General features: G+C 45.8%; 1 protein-coding gene across 1 annotated transcript in view; it reads right to left on the reverse strand.

Annotated features, from left to right (window-relative positions):
* Positions 1-13,403, reverse strand: part of SLC35E1 (solute carrier family 35 member E1) — a 15,112-nt gene that overhangs the window by 1,181 nt on the left and 528 nt on the right. The window contains exons 2-4 of the mRNA XM_007460993.1: positions 13,032-13,102; positions 10,726-10,863; positions 9,551-9,676 (exon numbers count right to left, since the gene is read on the reverse strand). Coding sequence (XP_007461055.1) covers positions 9,551-9,676; positions 10,726-10,863; positions 13,032-13,102 — 335 coding nt within the window. The remainder of the gene's footprint in view (positions 1-9,550; positions 9,677-10,725; positions 10,864-13,031; positions 13,103-13,403) is intronic.

Raw genomic sequence — 13,403 nt, forward strand, 5'->3', positions numbered from 1 at the left:
CTGAGGAAGCGGAGGTTCGGGGGGACATCAGCTACCCAAGGGGTGCAGAGTATGACACAAACCAAAGCCTTCCCTATTCCCTGTACAGTGAGGACCAGGGCTCTGGGTTAGCAGAGCGAGGTCTGCATTCTGGACATCACCTCAGTCTGTTTGGGCTGCTACGACAAAATACCACAGGCTGGGGGTGCTTACAAACAACAGATGTTTATTTCTCACAGTTCTGGAGGCTGGAAGTTCAAGATCAAGGCGCCAGTAGATTCCGCATCTGGTGAGAGCCCTTTTCCTGGTTCAGGGTGGCACCTTCTCACTGGGTCCTCACATGGCAGAAGTGGTGAGGGAGCTCTCTGGGGTCTCTTTTATAAGGGCATGAATCCTATTCATGATGGCTCCACCCTCATGACCTAATCACCTCCAAAAGTCCCCACCTCCTAACACCATCATGTTTGAGGCTTAGGTTTCAGCATATGAATTTGGGGGTGGAGTGACAGACATTTAAACCATAGCAGACATGATGCATTGTATAAAATGGAGAGGTCCTGGAAAGGCAGCTTCTGGGTGTGTGAAGACCCCGCGCCGCGCCCCCCCCCCCCCCCCCAAGAAAAGCCACAACAGTGAGAGGCCCGCGTACCGAAAAAAAAAAAAAAGGTAATTCCAATTTTCCTCAAAGATTAAAAACCCTACTATTTGTACTGTAGCTTAGGAGTAAGGGTTTCCCTGATGTTCAAGTCTGTTTGTTAATTATTATTTTCAGAGTGCTGACAAGTTGTTGACAAAGCACCTGCACATACGTTATTCAGTCCTCACAGTAACCCCACGGAATAAGCAATTTTATTCTCTTTGATTTATAATGAGATCCAGAGAAGATGATGAAGAGAAGGTAGATGATGAAGATGATAATAATAATATAAATAGCTATCATTTACTGAATTACTACCAAGTACAATGCAGAGTGGTAGGAACATAAATTTTTTTAACATTCACAGCAATTCAGCAAAGCTGGATTTAGTAGATCCATTCTATAGATAATAAAATTGAGATTCTAAGAGTTGAAGTGACTTAAAGGTCACACACCAGTAACTGGTTGAGTCAATACTCTAACATCTTCTGGCTGCAAATCCTTGGGTCTCTCCCCTACACCACAGTGAACATGGCACGATGGAGCGAGCATGCATGGTACACTGAGACGTACCCCTTGCCAGGATTTTTCTTCACATAAACATCGTAGCTGACCCTGTGATGCCCCAGGAAGCTGTCATTTACCCTTCTCCGCCTTGGGGAATTGTTAGGGCCCCCTCCCCGCCCAAGGCTGGGAGCCAGAGGCTCTGGGTCTGCCCCATTGCTGGGAACCCCCCGGGCAAGCTGCTCGACCTCTCTGTTTTCTTCATCTATGAAATGGGAAAGATTGACCCCTGATAAGTCCACACAACGCTGCTGCTATGAGGATCAAATGCAATCATAGCTTTGAAAGTGCTTTAAAACAATCCCAAGCCAAACAAACTGGAGGCGATGGTATCGTCAAAATTTTAGTCACCATTTGACCCTCACCAGAAGTAAGCCACCCTAATGAAGGGGGCCCAGAAGAAACCACAACTAGCAGAGACATCGGGACCACAGCACTCCTCAAAGAGCCTGGGCTGATCCCAGGCCAGTTCCCAGGCTGCTCTGGCCTTTGACACAGGAGGATGCAGCTGGGTCCCCCCAGGACAGTGGTGTCTAGTGGCCCTGCCAGGATGGGAGCTGCAGCAATCTTAGGGCAGCGGCCTGATTCTATCTCTACCACCCTCTGATAGGGAACGATCACGTAGTCCTCTTAAAGGTGAGGGAGATCTGAGTAGGCGACCTGCTCAGAATTGCCCAGAATGTTGCCCTAGTTGGGATAATAGCCTCTGTAAGGCATGTGAGCCCACCAGCACGCCTTCAGGGTGAGCTGGCTTGTTCTCCCAGCAATTCTTCCCTGAGGTGACCCATATGGACTTCCAAACTATTTTTACAAGGCAGCCAGCTTGCAGAGATATCTATCTTCCAGGAAAGGAACCCAGGCAGTCCAGCTTTTTAAAAGAACTGACATAACAATAAAGTCAAGTGTTTCTTCCTCCCAGTGGATAGTTCCATGTGTTTTCACACATATATTGATTCATGTAGCCAACACTGCAACCAGGATCCAGAACAGCTCCATCACCCCATAACACTCCCCAGGGCTTCTTTGTGCAAACCCCCTCCCCCAACCTAGGCAACCACTGATATGTTCTTCATGATAGGTTCATCTTTTGGAGACTGTCCTATAATTGGAATGATACAGCATGGAACCTTCTCAGACAGGTTTCTTTCATTCAGCATAATGCCTCTGACCGCCCCCCTCAAGTTGTTGTAAGGGATGACAGTTGTTATTGCTGAGAAATGTTCTGCTGTACAAACGTACCGAAGTTACCTAAACCATTCACCCGTTGAATGACATCTGGGTTGTTTCCAATACTTTGTGATCATGAATAGAGTTGCTATAAACATTCATGTACAGGCTTCTGTGTGAATGTGAGTTTCATTTCTCTAGAGTAAATACCCAGGAGTGAGACTGCTGGGACATATGGTCAGTGTATGTTTAACTTCAGAAGAAACTCCCAAATGTTTTCCAGAGTGGCTGCATGATTTTGCACTTGCTCCAACGATATATGAGAATTCCAGCTGTGGCCCAGCCTCGACAAACATGGTACTGCCAGTACTTTTTATTGTAGCCATCCTACTGCATACGAAGTAGCATCTCACCTTGGTTTTAATTTGCTTTTCCCTAATGACTAATGATGTTGAACATATTTCACATGCCATCTGTACGATCACAATGGTGAAGTTCAAGTCTTTTGCCCATTTTTACTTTTTTTTTTTTTTTTTTTTTTTTTTTTCTTGCGTTATGCGGGCCTCTCCCTGTCGTGGCCTCTCCCATTTGCGGAGCACAGGCTCCGGACGCGCAGGCTCAGTGGCCATGGCTCACGGGCCCAGCCGCTCCGCGGCACGTGGGATCCTCCCGAAACGGGGCACGAACCCGCGTCTCCTGCATCGGCAGGCGGACTCTCAAGCACTGCGCCACCAGGGAAGCCCTTGCCCATTTTTAAACAAGTTGTTTTCCTACTATTGAATTTTGAGAGTTCTTTATATATCCTGAACATAAGTCCTCTGTCAGTATCTCATTGGCAAATATTTTTTCCCAGTCTGTAGCTTGTCTTTCTTTCACTTAATAGTGTATTGGAAAGCAAAAGTTTTTAATTTTGATGAAGCCCCCATTTACCAATTATTTTCTTTATGGACTTTGCTTTTGGTGTAATGTCTAAGAACTAATCCCAAGTCGTGAAGATTTTTCTTCTGTTTTCTTCTAAAGGTTATCATTTTTGCTCTTAAATTTAGGTCTAGAGTACATTATGAATTAAATTTTGTATAATGTGTGAGGTTGAAGTCAAGCCTCAGTTTTTGCTTATGGGTGTCCAATTGTTCCAACACCATTTGTTAAAGAAACTATCCTTTCTCCATTGAATTGACTTTGAACCTTCATCAAAGATCAGTTACCCATATTTGTGAGTATAAGTTCAAACTGCCTATTCTGCTTCACTGGTCGATGTCTCTCTCCACCAATATCCATACCTTTATACTAAGTCTTAAAATTATGTAATGTGATTCCTCCAACTTTATTCTTCTCTCTCAAACTTATTTGGCTATTCCAGTTCTCTTGCCAGTCAATGTATGTAAATTTTCCAATCAGCTTTTCTATATTAAAAAATTTTTAATATATATAGGTATATATCTATCTCCATGTATACACACACGCACAGACAGATCAGTATCTCAACTTCTTTTTCATTTACACCTTTGACAAGGAGAAAAATTAAAGTTAAAATTTAAGTAGTGATTTATAGTTGAATTAATGCTAAAGAATAAAATTTTGTTGGGTATAGAGAATTTTATTTCGTCCTTTCAAATCTGTATTTCTTTTTTCTTTTTCTTGTCTTGTTGCCCTGGCTACGATGTCAAGTATGATGTGGAATATGCATGTTGAAAGTAAACATTTTTACCTTATTCCTGAATTTAGGGGGAAAAGCCTTCAATCTTTCATCATTATGATGTTAACTATATATGCCCTTGATCAAGGTGAGGTAGTTTCCTTCTATTTCTAGTTTGTTGACTTTTTTAAAACTCATGACTGGATGTTGGACTTTGTCAAATGCCTTTTCTGCATCAGTTGGTATGAATACATGATTTTTGTTAGACTATTATAGTAGATTACACTGACTGATTTTCAAGTATTGAATTAGCTTTGCATTCTTGATTTAAATCCCACTTTTTCATAGTGTAGCAAGGTTCTTATATATCACTGCATTTCATTTGTTCTAATACTTTGTTAAGAACTTTTGCCTCCGTGTTCATGAGGGATTTTGGTCTTTTTCTTGGTTTTGTTATGAGCCAAAAGTGTTCCTTTCCTTTTCTGTTTTCTGGAGGAGATTGTGTCGAACTGGTGTTTATTTTTCCTTAAGTGTTTGGTAGAAATTACCAGTAAAACCATCTGGGCCTGATGACTTCTTTTTAGAAGGTTTTAAACTATGAATTCAATTTCTTTAATAGCTACAAGACTCAGGTTATCTTTTACATCTTGAGTGGGTACATTTTGATAGTTTGTGGTTTATGAGGAACTGGTCTATTTCATCTATTGTTGAATTTATGTGTATAGAGCTGTCAGTAGTATTCTTATGGTTTTAAGGTGAGTTCTGCAGTGCTATTCCCTCTTTCATTCCTCATATTTGTAGTGTCTTCTCTCTCTCTCTCTCTCTCTCTCTCTTGTTTTTGGTCAGTTTCGCTTAAGTTGAAAAATTTTTTTTTCTCCCTTGAGACTTCCTCTTTGGCCCAGGGATTATTTAGAAAAGTGCTGTTTAATTTCCAAGTGTTTGGAGATTTTCTCATTACCTTTCTGTTATTTACTTCTGATTTCATTATGATCAGAGAATATACTTTGCATGTTTCCAATCCTTTTGTTAAGGTTTGTTTTGTAACAAAGAATATGATCTTGGTGAATGTTCCACACTACGCTTGAAAGAATGACTATTCTGCTGTTGTTGGGTAGCGTATTCTATAAATGTCAATGAGACATCCAGTTGGTTGACTGTGGTATTCAGTTCTTTATTCTTGCTGATTTTCTGTAGTTCTATTGATTTTGAAGATTCTATATTTGCTGGATATAATCTGTTGATAGTTCCTTAGTGTCAGTACTTTAAAAAGTACTTTTGGGGGGCTTCCCTGGTGGCGCAGTGGTTGAGAGTCCGCCTGCCGATGCAGGGGACGTGGGTTCGTGCCCCGGTCCGGGAAGATCCCACATGCTGTGGAGCGGCTGGGCCCGTGAGCCATGGCCGCTGAGCCTGCTCGTCTGGAGCCTGTGCTCTGCAACGGGAGAGGCCACAACAGTGAGAGGCCCGCGTACCGCAAAAAAAAAAAAAAAAAAGTACTTTTGGTTTTCATTGTTTCTGATGAGAAACCCGCAGTCATCCAAACTGCTGTTCTATAAATACTGCATCATTTTTCTCTGGCTGTTTTCAAAGATTTTTTCTTTGTCTTTTCATCTTTTTCTCTCTGTGGTTTGAACTGGATAATTTCTATTGATTTATCTTCAAGTTATGGACTTTCCTCTGTCACCTCCATTCTGCTTAGCCCATCCAGTGAGTTTTTAAGCTGTTTCTTCCATTCTGGAACTTCCATTTGGTTCTATCTACCTTCGGTTCTTCCCATTTGTTTCAAGAGCATTCTTGGAGCATGATTATATATCATTGCTTTAAAGTCTTTGTCCAATAATTCCAACATCTGGGTCATCCCAGTGTTGGCATCTGTTGATTATCTTTTCCCACAAGACTTGAAATTTTCCTGGTTCTTCATATGCCAAGTAATTTTGGATTATATCCTGGACAGTTAGAATATTATAAGACTGTAGGTCTTATTTAAGTCCCATGGGGAATGTCAATATTTGGTTTTAGCAGACTCAGTTGGGTTCAGGCTACAAGCTTGAGCAGCCTCCTGTGGGTTGTGGTTCCAATGTCAGTTCTGTTTCCAAAGCGTTTTCAGTGGTACACAGTTCTGTCCTGAGTGTGCTCTACCCAGCTGTCACTCTTGGTCCTGGGTAGTAGTCTATCCTGTCTTTGTATGCTGCTAGGATCAGATTCCAACGTGCACAGCTCAGGAGTGGGCCCAGGATTTCATGTTTTATGAGGTCACTTTCTCTGGGTTCCTCCTCTCCATGTCTCCTTGGTACTTTATGGTTTCTGAGGGCTCCCTCTTTCAGTCCTCCAGTCAGAAAGTTGGAATTAATTACCCATTCTGCTGTGTCTTTCCCACAACTGCACCTCCTTTCGGGGGCCAAACAGTGGGAGGATGAAGGGAGAAAAAAAATGCAATGGGGCTAATCCCATCCTGTGACTGCAGAGGAAGGCTGCCCCCCCTCAGTATCTCAGGTGCCCCTGGGACCTGCCGCCGCCACTACCATGGGATTGCTGGGGGCCTGGGATGCAAGAGAACAAAGGAAACAGAGAAAATGGGGGATTTCTTCTACTCTCTCTGAACATCAGGAATCTCCTTTCCCCGTCTGCAAGCCAGCATAGAGGGCTTTTGACTCTGTTCTCCCCCAGTGCCCACTTCTGCATTTCCGGCTGCCTTGAGTCCAGGCTGGAGACACAGGAGGCCAAAGAAAGGCAAACTCACAGATGGCTCAGTGGTACTTTGCAATATGGATTTTTCTACCAGCCTGCCTGCTCCCATTTACTTTCCAGTTTTCAAATACCTGTTTCACACACCCTGTCCAAACTTTAAAACTAGGCTTCCTGCTCCCAAGTCTGGTGATCCGTGCCTGGCTTCAGCTGAACTGTTGGCATCAGGGCTGGGTGTGTCTGGGAACTGCCCTCTGTAGCCTTTGCTTCTTGGTAACATGGCGAGTAGCAGGCCCCAGCTGATATTCTCCGACCTGAGCCTCCTTCCTCCTACTATGGAGCGCCGCACTGGAACAGAGCTAACTCACCTGACTGAGAGACACAGGGCAGAGAGAAGGAGCCCCGACAGGAACCCCGCCTTCAGGCAGCAGCACTGTAGACTACTGCATGCTCCTAGGGCTGCTGTTAAAATGCACAAGGGCCCCCATCAAGGTAAAAAATAGATGGCCTCAATGAGAAAAACTAGATGAAAACTGAAAAATGTCCAAAATACAGGAGAAAAGCAAAGCAAAGAGAGCAGACAAAAAAAATAAAAAAGAGAGAGCAGAGCAAAGCCTTACGTATACCTGTTTGTGTGTATACACACAGACCCCAGTGAGTTGTAACAGGACAGTGTAACAGAACTGAAGCCAAACCTGTAGACAATACTATGCAGCCAATAAAAGGAACAAAAAAGACCTAACACGTCAGTATGGAGTGATCTTCAGGACATGTCATTGAGTGAAAAGAGCAAGGCCCTCTTTTCTGAGTATCTAAAAAGCCACTTTTTGTGTAAGGAGGAGGGAGGTATGAACACACTTGGCCCTCAGTATCTGTGGGGCGTTGGTTCCAGGAGCCCCCAATCTGAGGATGCTCAAAGTCTCTCATGTAAAATGGCGTAGTACAATTTATAGTCGGCCCTCCGTATCTGTGGGTTTCACATCTGCAGATTCAGCCAACCTCGGATGAAAATTTTGATCCTCAGTTGAATATGGGGACTTGAAACCCATGGATATGGAGGGCCGACTGTATATAGAAATTTGCTTATGTCTGCGAAAAGAAACACTGAGAGGGTAAACCAAGATCATAAAAATGGCTACTTATGGGGGTCGGCAGTGGGGAGGCAAAAGGGACTGAAGTTAGACTTCTTTGAATAAACCCTGTCCTATCATTTGGGTTTGGAAATATAAAGCTTTGATATATTCAGTGAGGAAAAATAATTGCCTAGAAATTGAAAACAAATGGAAGTAAAGGAACCCAAATGCACAAGAAGTTGGTGACAGAGGCACATTGTGAAAACAATTATTTCAAGTGCCCTTAGAACACAGTATTCCAGTTGTACATCTGTAACGAAACCTGTTTTTAGGACAAACAGAGCTGCAAAGAAATCTTTACTGTTTCTCTGTACGCTACCTGCAGTTGTCTGGTAGGGATCCTTACTCTGAAGCAGTTATACGTGTGTACAGTAGAATCATGTATGAACAGTTTCCGTAGTATATTGCAAATAAGAAACGTTGTGAGAAACCAAGTGTACCAGAAAAGACACACACACACAAAATCAAAGCAGTAATAAATCCTGCAATGTTAAATTGGAATCAGAATGAATCAGGATAAACTCTCCCCTCCGCCACCAAATACGTCTTTCCTAGTTTTTTACTGCCAAGTCTTAAAAACAATGACAACCCAACAGCAGTGAGCACACGTAGCACTGAGATGGTTATCTCTAAACACGAATCTCTCTCTGCTAAAAGCAACCCGGGTCCCTGAAGGAGTGACTGATTGCAGGTCTGGGATGGGAGGCGCACAAGATGAGGGAGGACATCCTGTGGGGCCAAAAGTTACCCAAGGCTGATATGTGCTATCAGAAGGGCAGGGAGCCAATAAGAAGGACTCCATCAGCCCAGACAAGATACTCTGAATATTTAACAAAATAACACGTACAACTGACAAACACAAGTTCACAATGATACTGAAAAGTAAATAAATCAAAGAACCCTCCTTCACCCAAAAGAAACCCTCAACTCCCTGGTTAACACTCCCTGGTCTTCTTTACTTTGAAAACTGGTAACCAGAAGGAAAGAGAAGCAGTAAACTGCTTTTTGTGCACTGTACTTCCAGGTAACAAACTAGTTCCAGCTGATGATGGAAAGTTCTTCCCAGGAACATTACAGCTAATCAACATGGAAGGGAAGTTAGAACACAGAGCCACAGCTGCCTCACCTGGAAACCAGAGATAACCTCCACTACGTCCATAGGTGGTGGTAGGGATTAAAGACCAATGTCAAGAATCCAGTCAGACCTCATTAAGCCCTAATAAACACTGACTCCATCTAACTCGGGCCTGGAAGAACCTCCTTCTTATCACTGTCAGCTGCATTAGTTTCTAGCACATTCTCTGGAGGCTGGTCCTGTAGGTGGTGGGAAGATGCTCTTTCCTGTGCCCAGAGAGCTATGGATACATCTGGTGCCAATGGAAGTACAGAGATGACACCAAGAAAGGACTCGAGCAGTGCAAGCACAGTTTCCAAAAGGCAAAGTGAGATCTGAACCAGACTGTCAAGATGGGAAACTTGCCTGTGCTGGCATTTTTTTCTTCCTTGAATGCGCTGGCACAAATGCAGCAGCTATCACCAGCTAGGATCTAGCACGACAGAGAAGGAAATGCACAGGCAGCCTTCTTACTCGACTGCAAGCGGTGTGAGTCATCAAAGAGCTGAGGGCTAAAAGGGCTGGCTGTCAGAGGCCTCAGATGCCCCAAAGCCAACACAGAGGCGTAACCCCCTGACAAAGCGCCTACTTTGGAACCAGTTAAGAAAAGGGCATGTTCTTGACACAGGCCAACTCACCAGGTCGCTGCTGACCAGGAAAGCCGAGAGGTCCACCAGGACCCACGTGGGGATCATAAAAAAGACGGCATGGCAGCCCAAGATGTTCAGCAGCCGGAGATGGTGGATCCTTGAATCTCTTAACACCTGAAGGGAGAAAACCTCTTTAAAGGCTGATCGAAACTATTAAGTGGCAAGAGGGGCTCTGCTTACCCGGGCCCCAAACATGGTGACTGTACATTAACCCTGACATCTGACCCTGACTGCCAAACCTGAAAGTGCACCTATGACGAGACACACAGCCCCATGTCCAAAACAGGCACGATGTTTCGTACATGAAGGACCGAGAAAAGAAAAAAAACAAAACAAAACAAAAACAAAAAACACCAATACTCAATGCTGGTGAAGCTACGGTAAAACAGGCACTCTAAAATGGCACTGGTTGTGTCTAAATTGGCATATAGTTCCAGAAAACAACCAGGCAAAGTATATCAAGAGCCATAAACATCTCATACCCTCTGACCCAAGAACTGTAAACCTATCAAAAGGAAATAACCTGAGAGAGAGAAAAATGTTATGCACCAAGACGTTCATTACAATATTATTTATAGTGAATAGCTGGAAATAATCTGCATCTGCAACAGGGAATCTGACTGCGTTACTTGTGATACCTGAAAAGATGTGATTATTACTGGAGTTAGGAGCAATAACTCAATGATATGGGAGCATGCAGTGTTGCAATAATAAATGAACGAAGGAGAATTTGAAAAGTATGTATAATATTACAACTCTAAAAACTGTGCAGGAAAAAACTCTAGCATTAATAGTAGTTCTCCTTAGGGGACAGCACTGCGACTTTCCTCAGTAAAGAGGACACCCTGTGGCAGGGGGCAGGTCTCTCTTAATTCTTTGTCTCCAGCACCTACTATGGTGCCTGGCACACAGTAGGTGCTCAATAAGTTTTCTGATTTCTTTTCATTGGGCTTTTCTCCATTTTTTTCACATTGAATGTAGGCGAACTTTATGATAAAAAAACAAAAAAGCTATTTAAAAACCAAACAAACAGAAAACCAGCAGAAGGGCAACAGGATTTGTTTTGTTCCAACACCAAAGAAATCCCTACTCAGCCACTTTTTTTTAGATGCCACCCGCACACCCCTGCAACACCAGGTGCACCCTGGATGGCACCCAAATACCTTTTTGGAGAAAATATTCTGAAGCGAGAAGCACAGTGTGGCAGCAAGGGCACTGACAAGCCCCCACATGTCGAAGGACAACTCCGTGACAGTGGCCAGCAGGACGCCGCTGATGATGGGGATGAGTGACAGGTACACCTGTGAGAGGAGGGCAGGAGGGGCTGATGGGCCAGGGTTGAGCTGGGCCACCCAACACAGATGACCAGAAGAAAGCCTCAGCTGCTGTCTCTTCCCTCCCCAAAAGGACACTGCCTACCCCTTTGAACAACGGTGTTAACCACGACAGTGATGCTCTAGAGGGCGCTGGCGGGGGTGGGACGCAGATGGTTCTCGGAGTACCTGAGGGCAGGGCTGTATCACTGTGGGTGGCCCCACCCCTTATACCATCACCACCATTAAGAGCCACAAACCAGGGCTGGTCTCAGTAGGATCTATCCAGCTGCTGCCCCCAACACACCAGGGTCTGAAACTTCAATCATCTGAAAGGCTGGCCGGGTCCCTCTTATTTTGGGCTCTTCCAACATGCAGTTAATCCCTGGTAGGGACACTCCCCCGACACCTTCTCCAGCTGGAGACCTCCTTTCCCTTCAGGTGTCAGTTCACAAACACAAGAACTTTCCCTGACCCACCTCCCCCTAGACGCTGTCAGTTTCCTCTGCTGTGTGTTCCAGGGAATAGCGCTCTCCATCCACTTACAAGCGCCCTTTACATTGTCTGCGTCCCTGCACTCGCTTAGGGCAGCTCCTTGTTCACTGCTCCTGGTGCCCAGCACACGGCAGGCAACCCAGTAACTGCTGGCCGAAAGAACAAGTAGCGAGTGCCATGATAGGGGGCCTTCCAGAAGGCTCAAGCTTTCCAGGGCCTAGGGCAAGGACTGGCCCTGGAACTCTGGTGGCTAAAATGGGATCCATTCCCCACACCTAGCTTTTCTTACTCCTGGCTCATCCTGCTACAAAGGATACTCTTAAAGCACTTGGGAGACTTCAGGAGGGGGTGGTGAGGCTCCCCACCCCACCGACGCCCACACAGGGCCAAGGGAGGCCTCTGAATTCCAGAATTCCTGCTCCCCCAACTACTGGCTGTCGCCCTCAGGCTCTCCCTTTTGAAGTCCCATTTCTTCCCCTGAGATCAGGAATGATTACCCAGCTTATCCGAACAGGGTGGGGCCACACTTAACTCTATCATTATCCTTAGTCTCCTGCCTAAGCCATTCCTCTGTCTTTCTTCTCTGTGTAAGGTTCTGGCTCCCCGCCCAAGCCGGGTACAATGTCCCTTACAACAGGAAACCTGATAAACACAATGTGATATGGAGAGATGCAGCCGCACACCTCTCAGGCAACTCCGACCTGGGGAGACAAGTCACACCTGACGTCACCCTGCGGGTGGGCTGAAGAGCGCGCCCAGATCTTGGAGGGGAAAAGACTGGCTGAAAGAAAACATCAGCCAGAGGTGGCCCCATTTCTATAAGCTGATCCAGGGCACCGCCGTTCTAAGTTACATAAAAAACAGGATGCCAGAAACCAACCACATAGGAAAGAGGAGCTCTGTCCAGCATGAAATGGATTCCAGCTGGGACAACAGGAGTCCCACTTCCACTTAAGGACACAGGGAAAGGCTGTCTCTGGCTGACGCCACAGCTTCTCTCCTTCCAAGCCAGGAAATACCCAGGCCTGGCATCTTGAACAGACCCTGAATTGTGCCCGGAGCATCTTCCCTATGCAGCCCTGGGTTCTGCGTGTTGTTTTCACTTCCATTCCCGGACATTCACAATTCCTGGCTGTTTTTATTGCGAAGACTTTGCTGGGTTTTGCCAAAATCGGACTCCTCTGACTAGCATTTCACTTCTGACCCCAGAAGTCCCAACCTGACCGCTATCTCTTGCAAAGATGTGAAATTCTGTCAGAGTTCCGTTCCAGCAAGGAGTCGGATGTTCCAAGGATGTTCCAACCCTGACCCCACTGGAGGGGCATGGGGTGTCTGGTCAGGATGGGACCAAGTTATCCAAGCTGCCGACCAGCAACCCCAGGTAGGTAATCAAAACAGGGAGGAACGCTGCACTTGAGATGGATGGCATCCTGAGATCACCCAACAGAGACAACTCAGGAACACACCCCCCACACACCACTGCCCCCAGGGTGATTCCAGAACATTAGCAGCAACAGAGCCACCAGAGGTCTCTAAGCTGACTTCCTTACTTGACAGGAAGCCAGGCAGCCTGCAGGCCAGGAACCTGGACCACGTCACCAGCTGTGCAACAGCCGGAAAGCCCTTGGGGCCCCCACTGGCCCAGAGCCCTCCTGGGTTACCTTGGTGCTCTGTTTCTCCTTCATGATGATCCGGGACAGGAGGACCACCCAGATGGGCATGGTGGCCTTGACTGCAAAGAGAGGCAAGGGCCGTTCAGGGAGCTGTTCTAGTCCCAGAACCCACCCTGGGACTCTGTCCCAACTCCACTGGAGGGGCGGGAAGGCTTGGCAGCCCCTCAACCTGCTTCAGCTCTTCTATTTCTGTGGGCCTTCCCCCTAACCTAACAGTTCTGATCCGCCCTGCTCAGCTCCCAGCATTCTTCTCAGCCCCTTCCCTTCCCGAGACCCCTGTGCGTGTCCCTCTCTTGCTAAAAGCTTTTGGCGGCCTCCAGCGCCTTCCGGACATTAGCTGACTTCTCAGCCCGGCATTCC

This window comes from Lipotes vexillifer, unplaced genomic scaffold, assembly GCF_000442215.2.
Source record: "Lipotes vexillifer unplaced genomic scaffold, Lipotes_vexillifer_v1.1 scaffold469, whole genome shotgun sequence".
Taxonomy (NCBI): Eukaryota; Metazoa; Chordata; class Mammalia; order Artiodactyla; family Lipotidae; genus Lipotes; species Lipotes vexillifer.